The following is a 14,530-nucleotide window of genomic DNA, read 5'->3' as shown; positions in this document are numbered from 1 at the left end:
TCTGAGGATAGAAACCATAGAAACCATAGAAAAACTACAGCACAGAAACAGGCCTTTTGGCCCTTCTTGGCTGTGCTGAACTATTTTCTGCCTCATCCCACTGACCTGCACATGGACCATATCCCTCCATACACCTCCCATCCATGTATCTGTCCAATTTATTCTTAAATGTTAGAAAAGAACCCTCATTTACCACCTCATCTAGCAGCTCATTCCATACACCCACCACTCTCTGTGTGAAGAAGCCCCCCTTAATGTTCCCTTTAAACTTTTCCCCCCTCACCCTTAACCCATGTCCTCTGGTTTTTTCCTCCCCTTGCCTCAGTGGAAAAAGCCTGCTTGCATTCACTCTATCTATACCCATCATAATTTTATATACCTCTATCAAATCTCCCCTCATTCTTCTACGCTCCAGGGAATAAAGTCCTAACCTATTCAACCTTTCTCTGTAACTGAGTTTCTCAAGTCCCGGCAACATCCTTGTAAACCTTCTCTGCACTCTTTCAACCTTATTTATATCCTTCCTGTAATTTGGTGACCAAAACTGAACACAATACTCCAGATTCGGTCTCACCAATGCGTTATACAACCTCATCATAACATTCCAGCTCTTATACTCAATACTTTGATTAATAAAGGCCAACGTACCAAAAGCTCTCTTTACAACCTTATCTACCTGTGACACCACTTTTAGGGAATTTTGTATCTGTATTCCCAGATCCCTCTGTTCTACTGCACTCCTCAGTGCCTTACCATTTACCCTATATGCTTTACCTTGGTTTGTCCTTCCAACGTGCAATACCTCACATTTGTCTGTATTAAACTCCATCTGCCATTTTTCAGCCCATTTTTCCAGCTGGTCCAAGTCCCTCTGCAGGCTCTGAAAACCTTCCTCACTGTCTACTACACCTCCAATCTTCCTATCATCAGCAAATTTGCTGATCCAATTTACCACATTATCATCCAGATCATTGATATAGATGACAAATAACAATGGACCCAGCACTGATCCTTGTGGCACACCACTAGTCACAAGCCTCCACTCTGAGAAGCAATTCTCTACTACCACTCTCTGGCTTCTTCCATTGAGCCAATGTCTAATCCAATTTACCACCTCTCCATATATACCTAGCGACTGAATTTTTCTAACTAACCTCCCATGCGGGACCTTGTCAAAGGCCTTACTGAAGTCCATGTAGACAACATCCACTGCCTTCCCTTCATCCACTTTCCTGGTAACCTCCTCGAAAAACTCCAATAGATTGGTCAAACATGACCTACCATGCACAAAGCCATGTTGATTCTCCCTAATAAGTCGTTGTCTATCCAAATGCTTGTAGATTCTGTCTCTTAGTACTCCCTCCAATAACTTACCCACTACCGACGTCAAACTTACTGGCCTATAATTTCCCGGATTCCTTTTTGATCCTTTTTTAAACAACAGAACAAAATGAGCAACTCTACAATCCTCCGGCACCTCACCCGTAGACACCGACATCTTAAATATATCTGCCAGGGACCCTGCAATTTCAACGGCAGTCTCCTTCAAGGTCCGAGGGAATACCCTGTCAGGTCCTGGGGATTTATCCACTTTAATTTGCCTCAAGATAGCAAGCACCTCCTCCTTTTCAATCTGTACAGTTTCCATGATCTCACTACTTGTTTCCCTTAATTCCATAGACTTCATGCCAGTTTCCTTAGTAAATACAGATGCAAAAAACTCATTTAAGATCTCCCCGTTTCTTTTGGTTCTGCACATAGCTGACCACTCTGATCTTCAAGAGGACCAATTTTATCCCTTACAATCCTTTTACTCTTAATATACCTGTAAAAGCTCTTTGGATTATCCTTCACTTTGACTGCCAAGGCATCCTTTGATCGTTATCTTGTTGTGATGGAGAGGCTTGTGAGTTCCACAGATCCCAAAAGTGATGCCATTGGGAGTTTAGCCACCTTGCATGTAGCTCCTGGTGGGGCCATCCATGGCAGTGAGGTCAAAGCAGGAGGTTTCAGACAAAGAGCGATCCAACCAAGATCTCAATGGTGGAACTGGTGGAAGATGATGATGCATCACAAGCAACACACATCAAAGTTGCTGGTGAACGCAGCAGGCCAGGCAGCATCTCTAGGAAGAGGTACAGTCAACGTTTCGGGCCGAGACCCTTTGTCAGGACTAACTGAAAGAACAGCTAGTAAGAGATTTGAAATCTCTCTTCCTAGAGATTGCTGCCCGGCCTGCTGCATTCACCAGCAACTTTTATGTGTGTTGCTTGAAATTCCAGCATCTGCAGATTTCCTCGTGTTTGCAACACATCACAATGGCGGTGACAATGGAAGAAAACAGCAGCAGTGAAGGATCTTCAGTCATCTTGCGTTTCATACCAATGGACACTTACCCCAATCCGTCAAGGACTGTGTGGTGGCTGCCAGCACATCAACCTCCCGACGTCAAACAAAGTTATGCATAGACATTCTCTGTTATGTGAGTCCACCCTAACATCCCAGATTATATGGATCTCATTCTCTAAAGCCACTTGAGGATCCACCAATAGACAACCCCTTAGGAAAATATCATACTTGCCTCAAGTACTACTACTACTACTACTCCCTTTTATATGAAAAAAGTATTTTTGTAATTTAAAAATAACTTCTATAAGGTCTACTGTCAGCCTCCAAGGATATATTTGTCTAACTTCTCATAGATGTGCTCTAGAGGGCACATGCCCTTTAGCCCAGGCAGAACCCTGAAAACCTATTCTGCATGCTCTCCAAAACCTCTACATCTTTCCTATAACGGGATGATCAGAACTGAATACAACACTTCAGATGCAGCCAAGCCAGTTTTATAAAGCTGTACCCCAAACCTCCTGATTTTTGGACTCAGTTCTCTGACTAACAAGGGCAGGCATGTCATACTTCTTCTTAACCCATATCAATTTGTGCAGCCTTTTTCAAGGATCTATGGATAAGGACCCCAAGTTCTGACTGTGTAACAAATATTAAGTGTCTAGGGAGAAAGAAGGCTCGCTAATCATAGCTGAAGTGCCTGGAAGAGATGCAATTAGAAACAATTAACTCTTCTGTCCCTTTAGATTTGATCTCCCAAACTGCAACTCCTCACACTTGGCCTGATTAAACTACACAGGGTAGAGTTCCAGAAAAAGATAACTGAGTTAGAAAAGAAATTGAACAATTGGGACATGATGGCGGAGTGATTCATGAATGAGATGGAAGAAGAACATAAAAGCTAGAAGGAGGTCCAGAGGAATTGGGTTAGCCAGTGCCAGTAACTTGAACAAACTGAGCAGAGAGTTTAGGTAGGGGTAGCTAAACAAATACTTGGAGATTTAAAGTATCCTGACAAGGTACTGCAACAACAAAACAGACCCTACTATATGCCCATGGGAACTTGGAGTAGAAGGTTTCCTCAAATAAATGTTTTAAATTGCAAAGACAGAAGAGTGGAGAGAACAAAATGATGCATCAGGAGTGGGCTTTGTAAATCTTTTTAACAATGGATGTTTAAGGTTTATATCTCCTATGGCAACTGTGCTTCTTCCTCTCACCATATTTCCCTGGAAAATCCAATTATTACAAGGTGGAGGGTGCTGATACTTTTTTGCAGAAGTGGGTGGGAGTGGGGGAGGATCGTTGCTTTGCTGCTGCTTGTGAATGGGAGGGAGAGTAGGGGGGCTTTGGGGTTCTATTATTCTGTCACTCATTCTTTGGAGCACTCTTCTTTTTTCGTGGATGTCTGTGAAGAGAAAGTATTTCAGGATGTATATTGCATACTCTGATATTACATGGAACTATTGAACAAAAAGATTGGCACTAGTTCTACACCATATATGGGATACTGATTCACATACATAAGAACGAACCTTGCTGTTTTGTGTAAATTGATTTAGAAGCCATTCTGAAACCTGCAGCAAATGGTTCCACAATCTTAACTATATTTTAGGTATGCCCTAGATTCCAGGTCCAAATGCACCAATGTCACTTTTGTGTTTAGTACACATTGAATTCACCAGTGCTTGAAGATTCAGCTCATGACACTACTTCCAATATTTCACATTGTTGATTGGTAAGATGGAATTAATTTTTAAGCAGAATAAGTGAGCAACTGTAATTATTGTACTCTGCTCTTTCCCAGACTGCCAGTTCTTCCTTTGCTTGTCATTTTTCTCAAAGAGCACACAATTAGGACGTTCTTTCAGATGAATGTTGCAACATTATAAAAGGATATGAAATTAGCATTCCCTTCCTATTGAGCCACCTTTCTTCCCAGTCACCAAAAGTACAAACTATGACAGAAAAGGGTGGAGCTGCTCACCTGGGTTGATAACAGCTGAGAGAGAAACAGAGTGAAATCTTCAGGGTGCTTTAACAGAGCTTTCAAGAGAACAAACTACAACGTTTTAAATTGCAAAGTTGGAGGAGTGGAGAGAACAAAATGAATGCCCATGAAGAGACAATGGCTGATATTACTGGCAGTGTTATATTACTGAAGAAGGATGAAGGCTTTTTGATCCAACTGATCTTGCAATATCAAAAGGATCTCATTCACCCTGCTTATGGACTGTTTGTCTCACTCCAAACAGGGAAAAGGGAACGCAGTATCCACGCCAGAATCATTAGACGCAAAAACAGTTATTTTCCCAAGTCAGCAACACTGCCCATTAAGTCACTGAACCACCGCTACGTACAGTACACATCACCTAACATCACTTTATGTACAGTCAATCTGTGCGTATAACAGTTACTTGTACATTGTCTTTTATGGATTGCTTTTATATTTATATGTATTGCATTCTTTATGCTTATTGCATTCCTTAATGCTGCGTTGCATTCAGAGTAACAATTATTTCATTCTCCTTTACATTTGTGTACTGAAGAATAACAATAAACAAGCTGAATCTTGAAGATCCTATATCTCTCTCCTGCTCCCCTATGGATACTCAATCCTCATGGTGGTCCCGGCGATGTTTTATCCCTGACTGCAAACAAGGAGTGTCCCTTTTAGGACTCCCTTGTGCATCAATTGCTAAATCATGGAAGCTGTATGAGGTTGACTGTGGTCGTAACTCTGCACTGTGCAGCTTGTTTTAGAGCATCTTAGTCATAGTCATACTTTATTGATCCCGAGGGAAATTGGTTTTCGTTACAGTTGCACCATAAATAATTAAATAGTAAGAAAACCATAAATAATTAAATAGTAATATGCAAATTATGCCAGGAAATAAGACCAGGACCAGCCTATTGGCTCAGGGTGTCTGACCCTCCAAGGGAGGAGTTGTAAAGTTTGATGGCCACGGGCAGGAATGACTTCCTATGACGCTCAGTGTTGCATCTCGGTGGAATGAGTCTCTGGCTGAATGTACTCCTGTGCCCAACCAGTACATTATGTAGTGGATGGGAGACATTATCCAAGATGGCATGCAACTTGGACAGCATCCTCTTTTCAGACACCACCGTCAGAGAGTCCAGTTCCATCCCCACAACATCACTGGCCTTATGAATGAGTTTGTTGATTCTGTTGGTGTCTGCTACCCTCAGCCTGCTGCCCCAGCACACAACAGCAAACATGATCGCACTGGCCACCACAGACTCGTAGAAAATCCTCAGCATTGTCTGACAGATGTTAAAGGACCTCAGTCTCCTCAGGAAATAGAGACGGCTCTGATCCTTCTTGTAGACAGCCTCAGTGTTCTTTGACCAGTCCAGTTTATTGTCAATTCGTATCCCCAGGTATTTGTAATCCTCCACCATGTCCACACTGACCCCCCGGATAGAAACAGGGGTCACCGGTGCCTTAGCTCTCCTCAGGTCTACCACCAGCTCCTTAGTCTTTTTCACATTAAGCTGCAGATAATTCTGCTCACACCATGTGACAAAGTTTCCTACTGTAGCCCTGTACTCAGCCTCATCTCCCTTGCTGATGCATCCAACTATGGCAGAGTCATCAGAAAACTTCTGAAGATGGCAAGACTCTGTGCAGTAGTTGAAGTCCGAGGTGTAAATGGTGAAGAGAAAGGGAGACAAGACAGTCCCCTGTGGAGCCCCAGTGCTGCTGATCACTCTGTCGGACACACAGTGTTGCAAGCACACGTACTGTGGTCTGCCAGTCAGGTAATCAAGGATCCATGATACCAGGAAAGCATCCACCTGCATCGCTGTCAGCTTCTCCCCCAGCAGAGCAGGTGTTCAACACCACCACAACGTTTCAAACATTTTTTTGCTACTTACACTACATTATCTACAGCCACAACAGACGCTGCTCTAACGCAGACTGAAGCAAGACTTTCCAGGCGCAGATCCATGGTCTCGTGAGACTAACGGATGCCACCATTACACCACGTCATCACCGTATTGCATAACATGCACTAATAGAATGGCCCATTCATATCTGACCTGGATGAAAAGATTGCAGCTGATTTAGCAAAAGAACGTTGTTACCAGCAGGAGGATTTGAAACATTGCCATCATGTCAACACTAAAGTTACTAGAAAAAAGATTAAGTTGTAAATGACACTGATTGTCCTATCTATGTGAAATCATTTGCAGCAGTCTCATTCCTTTACAAGATGATCCGTAATGGAGATGATAAAATAAGCCTTCTTTGATATTTTTGCTTGTTTCCCTTGCCACCCTTCTCTGTTTCCCCTTTGCCTCCTAATTTGATTACTTCATATGTGCTATTTAAAAATAGCTGATGTTTCCTATAGTTGGCAAACATTCTTCGGATTAATTGAACAGCCTTACTTTTTTGTTAAACTGCTGGATCAGGTAACAAATTTGAGCAAGACTCTTTTTAAAAATCCAAAATAAAAGAGTCATTTGGCAGTTGATTACAGGTGAATATTAGGTTCTTTGCAACCAGCAAAATACTTTGGAATTACGCTTCTTACAAAAAGAAAAAACGCTCATTCGTTTTGCTGAACAATGCCTACAGATCCCGTGCAGTAAGAGAGCATGGGCCCCAATGCTGACTCATAGTGACTAGCGAAGATATGAATATTGAGCTCATTAGCTATGTAGAAAGCAATCTGCTTTAAACCTATTTTTGTCTGTAAGAGCTAAACTGGTCTTAACTTACTCTTAACTTGGCTGAACTTATTCTCCCCATCACAATATTCTTTTCTTTAATAAACAAACAGACTAAACTCCCACTTTTTGAATTTGTCCAAGAATCAACATCAAAAATCTGATAAGTTCTACTCAGTTTTTCCAGAAGTTTTGGTTTTATTTCAGAATTCCAGCATTTGCAAGTTTTGAATTAAATTCATGCATTGTTATACATTGATGCATTTTAACGTCAATTTCTCCACAAAATTCAAAAATAGGCTATTTATCAAGTGTGCCAGATGTGCTAAGATTTGCTTCACACCAATGGCATAGAATATTAATCAGTTTAACTCATACTCACACTTGATCTAGAACAGTTTCACTGTTGTTTAGGATATTTAACAACTCAAAGTAGGTCAAGTCACTGTTAACATTGAATAAATAAAAAATATTCTTGCACTCCACTTTATTTCTTAATCTGTAAGTCTATTAGACTTATCCCCCACAGGACACCAAGCTGAATGATTTTGTTTAAACAAAACACTGCAAGAAAAATCAAAACTGTGAGGTGTTCCAAAGCCTTGGCTTTCCTGAGCTTCTCCATTTTGGGTTTTCCCTCTCACATCACACTGTCTGTACATGATGAGGTGTATGGTAAACTATAATGCCCTCCTCCACCCTGGCTGTCTAAATGAATCTTCCTGGGTAGCCAACCTTGGGTGGTAACCATGGCAATATCCCTGGATTTGGGCCATTTCATTATTCCTGATCATTTTAAAGGGAATCGTGGATCTGTAAAGCTTGAAGGAATGAGGTGTGGGGGCTGGCAAATAAAAGGAACCAACAAATTAAAAATGTGAAGAAACCAAAGGAAACTTATCCCAAACCATTACTTCTTCAAAAGCATTGATATTTGGTAATTTTCTGCCACTCTTGAACTGAACAGTGTTCATTAAATACATGGATATTGCCATTTAAAAAAAATGCAAACCGGAAACATAGAACATCTTGACTGCTTACTCCAACTAGTTAAAGACCTGGCTGAAGATTACAGGAGCGGTCATAATTCCTCGATTTTTTTTTCCATTGCCTGCTCCTCAGATTGCACAGCTTCTTGCACGTAAACAATGAATTCAGATGTCTCTTCACCCTGAGTATAAACAGTTACAGTCTCAATCCCTTCCACGTCATCAGAGGAGACTACCACTTGCTCGACAAGATGATGTCCTTCTCCAAGCTCCACTGAGGCCTGTTCCAAGGCCTGCTGAATCATCACTGTATGGTTGCCTGCTGCTTCATCCTCAGCCTGAAGATAAGAAAAGTATAGGATCAATGCAATTTAATCAATTCATTTTTCCAATACGGAAACATAGCAATATAAAAGTAATTTGCCTGCTATATTCTCTTTGTCTCCCTAAATTTGTTTCCTTCCCTTCCAAAGGTGCAGGTACTTTCAAGTAGCAACATTCAGTGACTTCAATCAAGTGCCTATTCCTCAGCAACCCAAGGCAGCAAAAAATTAATTTTCATCAGCAGACTGTTGGGGATTTGTATGCAATATCTCAACCTGAGTTTACACCATGCATGACTGCATGAATATGAGTAAGCTTCTGGAATTATAATGAAAACTCTTGATCGGCTTTGAAACAGGATCAGCCACCTTTGTCAAATCACCTCCAGCAGGAACTAGAACTTCAGATTACTTTTAGTAATAGCATTATTCATGACCAAATGGGGATTGACTAGGGATGAATTTACTGACAGAACTCATTGTATGATCATCTCCACTGCATTAAAGCAATGAGAGAAGCAGATGGTGATCATGAGGTAGAGCAATGGATCTGTGTGAGAGATACAGAGAGAGCACATTTGTGATAGACAGCATGTGACTGAGTCATACAGAAGTATAGCACAGAAACAAGCCCTTTGACCCACCTAGTCTGTGCCGAACCATTTAAACTGCCTACTCCATTGACCTACATCAGGACCATAGCCCTCCGTATCCCTACTATCCATGTAGTTATCCAAACTTCACTTAAATGGTGAAATTCAGCTCCCATGCACCACTTGTGCTAGCAGCTCATTCCACACTCTCACAGCGCTCTGATTGAAGTAGTTTCCCCTCATGTTCCCCTTAAACTTTTCACCTTTCACCCTTAACCTATGACCTCTGGTTGTAGTCCCACCCAACCTCAGAGGAAAAAGCCTGCTTGCATCTACCCTATCTACACCCCTCATAATTTTGTATACCTTTATTAAATCTTCTCTCAATCTTCTACATTCTAAAGAATACAGTCCTAACCTATTCAATCTTTTATTATAACTGAGGTTCTCCAGATCCAGCAACATCCTTGTAAGTTTTCTCAGCACTCTTTCAACCTTGTTTACATCTTCCCTTGTAGGTAGGTACTCCAAATTAGGCCTCACCAACATCTAATACAACTTCAACATAACATCCCATCTCCTGTACTCAATATATTGATTTATGAAGGCCAATGTACCAAAAGCTTTCTTCACAACTTTTTCTGCCTGTGATGTCACTTACAACAAATTACAGACTTGTATTCCTAGGTCCCTTTGTTCTAACACACTCCTCAGTGCCCTAACGTTCACTGTGTAAGACCTATCCTGGTTGGGCCTATCAAACTATAAAATCTAGCACTAGTCTGTATTAAATTCCATCTGCCGTTTTTGCAATTCTCTTTGCAAGCCATGATAGCCTTCCTTACTGTCCACCGTCATCCACAAGTTGGCTGATCCAGTTAACTCCATTATCATCCAGGTCATTGATATAGATGACAAACAACAAAGGACCCAGTACTGATCCCTGTGGCACAGGCTGAGGAGGAATGAGATTGAAAGAGTGAGAGGAAATGACAGTTAGGCAGTAGGAGAGTCTATGTAAGTGAAAGACTATGTGTGAGACCCCTGATATTGAAAGTGTGAGAGAGAAAGAATAGTCTGAAAGTGAGGATGAGACCGGAAGCATGAGATTGTGTAAAAAACAAAGTGAAAATCAATGGAGAGAATAGGGGACTATGCGAGGCAGGATGCAAGAAGCAACAATTGAGAGATACTGCTTAATATTGTGAGGGAAGGTGTGAGAGTGTGCAAGAAGGGGGTATGAGAATAAGAGAGAGATTGTTGGGGTATGTGTACATGAATATGTGCGACGTTAAGACTGTGGGTGACAGAGAGTGAAGGAAAGCATATGGGAGTGAGAATGACAGCAAGGAAAATGTGAGAATGTTTGAAAGATTGTTAGATATCGTGAGGAAGAGAGAGCAAGATTATCTGAGGAAAGAAAGTTTAAGATTATCTGGAGACATGTTGGGAGGGTGGGAGGGAGAATATGAGAGGGAGAATCAGGAAGACAAACTAGCAAGTGTGAGATGTGAGGGAGAAAACGCAATTACATGAGAGAATGTGTGAATGTGAAGACCGTATTTTTATAGCAGATCAAGTCAGCATGTGTGAGGGGAGACTGAACAACGGCAAAGGGCCAGGAAACATGTATGTGAAGAGAGTCAACGTATGAGGAAGAGAGGTGATTCTGTGTACACAGCAGGGTGTATCAGCTTATGAGAAGAAAAATGGGTCATATGTGTACACTGTGCTTGAGCATGAAGCTTCCTCGTGACTCTCTACACTTGGTGGATAATGTTGGCTTGTGTGCTGAAAATTGGTTTGCTGAAAATCTGAATTATATGAACACTGATTAATATAGTGGTCTCAATACGCAATGTTACAAATTTACACAGCAGAATCCTTTTCCATCAACCTATATGACTCAGGTAATCAAAAGCAACCGATGGAGCCATCTACGTAATTCATGGTCACGACTCACTGGAATCAGAGAATTTGGGGCACAAGAGCAGAGCCAATTAATGTTCCTTCAATTCTATGCTCTTATATTCCATGTCTGATTTAAGTACTGACATTGAGATATTGCCCTGGAATTCCATGCCTCACCCTTCACATGCGTCGCCCTTCTCATTCCTCTTGCATACCTTGAAACAATTTCTTTGACTAAGCTTTGTTCATCAAGTTTATTATCTCATATTAATAAAGTCCTATAAATAATGAAAAACATTATTGACTGCGTTGTGAAACCACTGACTCATATTTGTAAATAAAAAATTTCCCAATAAAATGAAAATAGCCAAGGTCATTCCAATATACAAAGCTGGAGATAAACATGTATTTTCAAATTATAGACCAGTTTCTTTGCTCTCACAGTTTTCCAAAATATTGGAAAAAATATTTGTAAGAAGGTTAAATGATTTCATAACAAAACATAATATACTCTGTGAACAGAAAAAACAGAACCACTACTATAGCATTCATAGATTCTGTAGGAAAAATATCAAATGAATACACAGTGGGAATATTCCTTGATCTAAAAAAAGCACTTGACAGCATTGACCATAAATTATTATTAACAAAATTAGAAAGATATGGTATTAGAGGGGTGGCTGGTTAAGTAGCTATTTGGAAGACAGGTAACAGTATGTACATATGAACAACTCTAATTCAAAACTTTTGAGGGTAACTTGTGGGGTTCCACAAGGTTCAGAGCTTGGTCCATTGTTGTTCATTTTGTACATAAACGATCTATGTATGGTCTCTCAGACATTAGAATGTATATTATTTGCTGATTATACAACTATATTTTGTGATTGGGAACATCTAAAACAACTTTTGGATACAGTGGAGAAAGACTAAAAATGATAAAGAAATGGTTTGATACTAACAAATTAACACTGAATCTAAGTAAAACTAAATTCATAATATTTGGAAACTGTGTACCAAACTCATATAGTAAACTTAGAATAAATGATGTTGAAATTGATAAGGTATCTGAAACAAAATTTTTAGGAGTGGTAGTAGATAATAAATTAAGCTGGAAACCACATATAAATTATGTCAAAGCAAAAATGTCAAAATGTATTACAATACTGTACAAAGCACAAGATTTCTTAAATCAGGAATCTTTGTATACATTATACTGTTCACTTATAGTCCCAGACATGACTCACTGTGTAGAGGTATGGGGAAATGCATACAAAACAAATACAAACTCAATTTTTCTACTCCAAGAGAAAGTCATACGAATTGTAAATAAGACAAGTTATTATGAGCCAACCAATCTACTATTTATTCAACTAAACACTTTAAAATTCAGAGATTTCATAGATTTTAAAATAATACAAATTATGTATAAAGTAAAAAATGGACAACTACCACAAAGTATCCAAAAGTTGTTTAAAATGAGAGAAAGGAAACATGATTTAAGAGAAACATGTATATTTCAGAAACAAAGGATAGGTCAAATGTAAAAACTCATCGTATTTCAGTCAGAGGGGTGAATCTATGGAACAGTTGTAGTGAGAACTTAAAAACATGCGCTACACTTAACAAGTTAAAAAAATCATTTAAAAATAATTTAATGAACAAATATAAAATACATGATTTAAAATGAATGGGAGTAATGTAAACAAATGATACTTGGAATTGGATTTTGTTAAAAGATTACGAAATGTTTGATTTGTGTAAGTAAGAGGGATAGGCGTAATAAGCTGTAGCTTCAGCCTACATCCTTTCTGTTTGTTTTAAAGAATATTTATTTTTTTTGTTGTAATTTTGTCCTATGAAATCATCGTTGAAAATGATGCGTTCTGTTATGTTTGTACTGACCGAAATAAATTTCTTTCTTTCATTCACTGATTCATTCTATTTTTTTAATTAATATCAAATTTTATGTACTAGCAAACTTATGAAGTACCTTGAGTCACTTTTGCAGAGTTAAAGGTACTTCATAAAAGTTCTTGCTGCCCTACCCCTTGATCCTATGCTCTCCCTCTCTCCACTTGTGTTCTCCACTTTTTTGTTTTTCTTCTTTGCACAAGGCAGGATGGTTAAACTAATTTTTAACAAAGCAATTCCTTTGAGTAAAGAACACACAGCACAGCACATTTGCCAGAGGGAGAACAGACTGATAACATAATCTTCATTAATTATATTAATTAGCAGCAGAACATATTTCTTTCCACTCAACTGAATGCATGGTGTGCAAAACAGTTTCTCACTGCATCTTGGCAAATGTGACAATAATATAACCAATTACCAATTAATGGGAAATGTTTTGGAAGATTAATGGTCAAACTGGAGAAGGAGCATTTGGAAAGGCTCTGAGCGCCTCAATCTCTACAACCAGAGGATACACAGCCAAGTGAAAACAGAGGAGGAAGTGCACAACATCTCTATCTACTCACCTGCCTGTCCCTCAAGTACACATGTCCATATATGACAGAGTCTAGGGAACACTGATACATTTTGCAGTGACATCAGAACCTACAAAACTACATTGGAAATAAGTAATGCTCTGTCTCAAAGGAGGAAGAAGAAGGGTAACATGAGCGATAAAGGTTTGCAGAAGAACTTTTCAAATCTTCTTACCATAGTACAATGGGATACAAGATGGTATCTTGGTTTAATGTATCATACAAGAGGGAGCAAATCTGATAGTATAATCTACATTCAACAAATACTGAAGTAGCAGCCGAAATTATGCATTAAATTCTCTGGAGTGGAAAAGGCCCATCGTCTATTGTCGCATGGGCAACTACCAAACTAGCTCATCCACTTCAAGGATTGACATGCTGTGCATTCAGAGATGCTCTACTATTGTAGCACGTGGTTATTTGAGTTACAGTTGCCTTCTTGTCAGCTCATACCAGTCTGGACATTCTCCTCTGACTTCTCAAGGCATTTTCACCCGCAGAATTGCAACTCACTGGATGTTATTTTTTTGTTTTTTGCACCATTCTTTGTAAATTCTAGAGACTATTTGCATGAAAATCCCAAATGATCAGTTTCTGAGATACTCAAACCACCCCATCAGGCACCAACAATCATTCCATCGTCATTGTCACTTAGATCACATTTCTTCCTCATTCTGATGTCTGAACAATAACTGAACCACTTGACCATGTCTCATGTTTTCATTCATTGAGTTGCTTCCACGTGGTTGGCTGACTAGATATTTGCATTAATGAGTAGGTGTACAGATGTAATTAATAAAGTGGCCACTGAGTGAACTGTATATGCTTACATCATAAGACTGCCACTAATATAAAAATAAACAACTGCAGAACTATTCTGACCACAATGTGTCACTAATGTTACTATGATGTAGATGGAAGTACTCTTTTGGGTTTGAGGCAGAATGGAGCTTTATATTTGATATAGTTCAGTGATAGATAATTCCAACTATGGAGATGGGAAATCTTACTTGTTCTACAACTGTTAATGTGCCAGGGGCCATGGTAACTACTGAAGCCACAGCAGCATCGTGGTGCTCAGGAGCTAAACCGATGATCTGTTGGAGAATGTTCACAGCTGTTGAATCCATCCGATCTCCTAGAAAAAGAAGCAACAGGAATAAAGTCAGAGGAGTGTTTCT

At 39.6% G+C, this 14,530-nt stretch overlaps 1 protein-coding gene across 3 annotated transcripts in view; it reads right to left on the bottom strand.

Annotated features, from left to right (window-relative positions):
- Positions 1 to 7,232: 7,232 nt before the first annotated feature.
- Positions 7,233 to 14,530, bottom strand: part of zfat (zinc finger and AT hook domain containing) — a 157,153-nt gene continuing 149,855 nt past the window's right edge. For all 3 annotated transcript variants that reach the window (XM_072259626.1, XM_072259614.1, XM_072259620.1), the window contains exons 15-16: positions 14,360 to 14,487; positions 7,233 to 8,371 (exon numbers count right to left, since the gene is read on the bottom strand). In XM_072259626.1, coding sequence (XP_072115727.1) covers positions 8,126 to 8,371; positions 14,360 to 14,487 — 374 coding nt within the window. In that variant the 3' untranslated portion in view covers positions 7,233 to 8,125. The remainder of the gene's footprint in view (positions 8,372 to 14,359; positions 14,488 to 14,530) is intronic.

Source organism: Mobula birostris, chromosome 1 (assembly GCF_030028105.1).
Source record: "Mobula birostris isolate sMobBir1 chromosome 1, sMobBir1.hap1, whole genome shotgun sequence".
NCBI classification, from domain to species: Eukaryota; Metazoa; Chordata; class Chondrichthyes; order Myliobatiformes; family Myliobatidae; genus Mobula; species Mobula birostris.
The sequence above is the reverse complement of the archived record's forward strand: the minus strand, read 5'-3'. Positions and strand labels throughout refer to the sequence as shown.